The sequence below is a fragment of the Etheostoma spectabile genome, chromosome 16, assembly GCF_008692095.1.
Source record: "Etheostoma spectabile isolate EspeVRDwgs_2016 chromosome 16, UIUC_Espe_1.0, whole genome shotgun sequence".
NCBI classification, from domain to species: domain Eukaryota; kingdom Metazoa; phylum Chordata; class Actinopteri; order Perciformes; family Percidae; genus Etheostoma; species Etheostoma spectabile.
In genome coordinates, this window is record NC_045748.1 from 14,616,421 (window position 1) to 14,620,416 (window position 3,996).

The following is a 3,996-nucleotide window of genomic DNA, read 5'->3' on the forward strand; positions in this document are numbered from 1 at the left end:
GTGTTTGTGTTATGTTGTGAATGTGAAAATGAACTGCTACCTCCTCTGTCAACCCTAGCCACTGGAACGAAAAAAGCGGAGAAATCAGGCCAATTACAAACGCTGGTCAGCCTGATGGCATGTTGCCTGAACTCATTACTATTCATGAGCTCGCCCAGTTGTGCTGGGTAAAGGATGCTGATAGCCAGGTGCCATGATAGAACTTCAGACACTACCACAAAGTAATGAAATACGTGTGGCAGGGCACCTTTAAATATTTCTCTCTCTCTAAAAACCGTAGTATCTGGAAGTGTGACGGAGGCTGTTATGAATTGAAAATTGAATTGCAAAATTGTCCCTCACAACAAAGTCACTTAATTGTGGTGCGGATGGTTGAAAGGTTAAAACGTTTCTCCTCCTTCAGCTGGGAAAATCTTATTCTAATTAAGAATATAAAGTTGTACTTTCCCTCTGAAAATAACAGTATCTGTTCTATGTCTGTAGCCTACCTATCAACCACACATTTTCTGCTTACCTATCCAAATTGCAGAAATGCATAAAGAAATACAATATATTCTAATGTGTTTTATTTAAATTCAGTTTTCTAGGTTTCTTATAAATGTATGACACAGGGGGCGCCCAGATTCAATACTGGCCAGCACCACAACCTGTTCAACCTCCATCAGAATCAAAGCAGAATAAGAGCAGGGGCAATTCTGTGATTAGACCTTTAGGGGGGGGCTCAGCTGCTAATTAGAATGTGACACGGATACAGTGCCTTGCAAAAGTGTTAACCCCCCCTGCAAAATCAGTAATTTTATTAGTTGATAATCTCTGAGCTAGCTGCTACTGTACAACAACGTCAGCTAACATTTTTTGACAACACAATGGAACTAATTCTGACACTTTATAAGTAACAGTAATGACCAATTTGACACAATGTTCTAACATTCAGAAATTTTAGTGGCGGGAGTCTGGCACAACCGCCTCCTATCGGCCAAAACTACGTTTCTGTTAACCCTTTCCTTGACTAGGTTACAGGTGTATAGCATGGGCCACAGACAGAGGCTATTTAACCTGTTTCAAGCCCTTTGAACATGTGATTGTTTGTCCTCTGTAACTAAAAGACAAGTTTTCAAACTCTAACCTGAAGCACTAAAAAGGGTCTAACATCACCAATGGATAAGAGGAAGATGGTGTTTGTAAAATTATTGCCAAGTGTGGAGAGAGAAATACATATAGAAAGATAGAAAGAACCAACGAAATGAAGTTGTCCACATAGAGCACTTTCCTTTCCTCAACAGTGCCTGCCTTTATCCAAAGTGCAGACCTGCAGTCCCCAGAGAAGGGTGTTTGCTCATTTATATTTTTGAAGTGCAGTTCAGTTGCTGCTGCTGTGTGTACTATACAGTATAGTGTAGGGTCAGATGGATGCAGATGACACAGAGCTCAGAGCAGAGCTGTAATCAGAGAGTCCTCCAATTACAGGCCTACCACCACCACTGGTGGCCTAGAATAGACTGGGAGGAGCGGCAGCGACGGATGAAGACGGGACACGACAAGAGAAACCAAGGAGACATTATAATCAGAAACAATTATGTGGCTGTTGGGCTGAGCAGGAATGAAGGGCAAGGTGATGGGTGGGCATGGGGAGTTCCTGTTAAAAAAAAAGTTAATAAGAGAGAAATTCAAGAGAAAAACAAAATGTCTCGTTAAGATCTGTTTGATTGATCAGTGGATCACTTTCATGTTTGTCACGAGAAGAAATGGGAGGGACAAAATACATAACTCAGAAAAAAAACTTCTCTTCTGTCTTGGTTTCCAAAAACAAGCCACATTCACAATTTTAGACATGTTAAAAGAACCTACGGAGAGTGGTTAGTTTCCCATCAAAGTGGCTGGCAGTGTAAATGATGATGAGAGCTAATTGATATATATACACTATAGTTTTTTTTTAAATCAAGCAGTTATACTATGTTTCATTTAAATACAATCCCTTACAGCTATGTATTTATGGAATAAGTGTGTGGGAAAATAGGATGTTTAGACTAAGCACAGTAGCTACACACAGAAACACACACAAACTGCTACTCACAATAAGTCCAAGAACTCCGTTTGGACCTGGGGCTCCCAGCTCACCCTAGTCAGAGAAGAGGAGATAGATTCAGTGAGATGAAGGGAGAGGGAGAAGGAGCAAGTTTCTAGGGTTATTGGCTCCTTTTAAAACAAACATGCTCAGAAGAGTGGCTCAGTGTTCATCACAGCTTATGAGAGGGAGCTGTGTGCAATTCTATGCGTGTGTGTGTCTGAGGTAAATGTAGAGTGGGATGTTAGTTCATCATCCCACTAAGGCTTTTTTAAATCAGCAAGTTTGTTCTCCCTCCAAAAATTATTTTTGTACACAGAATTTTGTACAGACATTCATGTCAGAGGACGAATCCTTATGCTCCACTGACTTTCCACTAGCACCACCAGCTGGTCAAAGTTTTCACTTATCCAGTAAAATATCTCAACTTCTACTAGATGAACTGGTACATTGGTATGTTTTCAGGACAATGCATTTTTTTGGCTCCTGACTTTTCCTCTAGCTGCACCATGAGGTTGACAACTTTGATTTTTAGTTAGATGTCTCAACAACTACTTACTTTTGATGGTACATGGAACATGGTAAACATGACACCTGCTGAACATCAACATGTTATTGTTATTGTGAGCATGTTGGCATGCTGATGTTAGCATTTCACTTAATGCATCAACTCATTGATCCATTATCTGACTGAGGTTTGGCAAATAAAAATCTATGGCCCTGACCATGCCTCTGAAAATCAGTAGCCTACATGTGCTTTGTATTGATAAATACATGGCGCTGTCTGTGGTGCTGAAGCAGCAGACGGATTTGTGACTTTTCTCAGATTCCCGCCCTTCTGTCAGTTTTGTCTTGGGAGAGGATTATGAGTGCTTTGCTGGTCGAAGGTGAAGAAAACATAAAAAATTACCAAATTACCTACTGAATATGTACAGTATATGTAAAGGATGTCACCATGGATTTCAAAAACTCTTTAAACAGATTGTTCAAAACATGGGCTAACGTCTGATGCATCCGATAATTCACGCTCTGGAAGACGTGGCCTTGCTCTCAGAGTTCAGTTGTGTGAGCTACAGGACTGAACCATTGGAAAAGTCAAGGATGTGTGAGCAAAGTCTTTCTTCAATCATTAATGCACTTTATGTTTATGAGTGTGTTAAAGAGCACCTTGCTGATGTGTTTATGTTTTAATTTTAGAGTTTACCACTCTGACTGAAGAAGTGCTACATTTGTCAAAATCAAAATATCCAGAAATAGTGAAAATGCTAAGATCAAATAAGTAGATGCCTTCCAACTGTCTCTGTTGTCGTTACTAAATTGGGAACAATTACTCAAAACATACCATTACATAATTTACAGCAATAATACTGCAGGTGTGTGTGTGTGTGTGTGAGAGTGTATGTGTGTGTGTGTGTGTTTGTTGGTGGCCAGTTTACATTGGAGAATGGAAAAGGTTTGCATTTGAAAGCCAAGCCATTTTACTGGTTGCTGCTTACTACTACAGGTTTTTGAAAGTGACTGCCAAGTAAAATTATCGGGATACGATATAATAAACTACAGCAGTAAAACTTGTCCAGAGCAAAAAACTAACTTTAAATGAAAGAGAAAAAAAAACTGCAGGACTGCCAGGTGATTCACTCACCAGCACTGCCAAAAATGTCAGTACTAAAACAGCAGGGAGGGATTGTGTGTGTGAAACCACTGCTCTGTTTGTGTGTGTATGTGGGAGGGCTGTGTGTTTGTGTGTGTAAGCACGTGGATTGGTTAAGTATTTAGATGTGTAACTGTTTGTGAGTAACTGAGTGCGTGACATACTGGCTCTCCATCTGGTCCAGGTGGTCCTCTCTCCCCAAAGTCCCCTGGAAACCCCTAAGGACAGACAGACAGACAGACAGACAGACAGACAGATAGATAGATAGATAGATAGATAG

General features: G+C 40.4%; 1 protein-coding gene across 1 annotated transcript in view; it reads right to left on the reverse strand.

The window, feature by feature from the left end:
* Positions 1-3,996, reverse strand: part of col27a1a (collagen, type XXVII, alpha 1a) — a 72,497-nt gene that overhangs the window by 28,189 nt on the left and 40,312 nt on the right. The window contains exons 13-14 of the mRNA XM_032539663.1: positions 3,881-3,934; positions 2,075-2,119 (exon numbers count right to left, since the gene is read on the reverse strand). Coding sequence (XP_032395554.1) covers positions 2,075-2,119; positions 3,881-3,934 — 99 coding nt within the window. The remainder of the gene's footprint in view (positions 1-2,074; positions 2,120-3,880; positions 3,935-3,996) is intronic.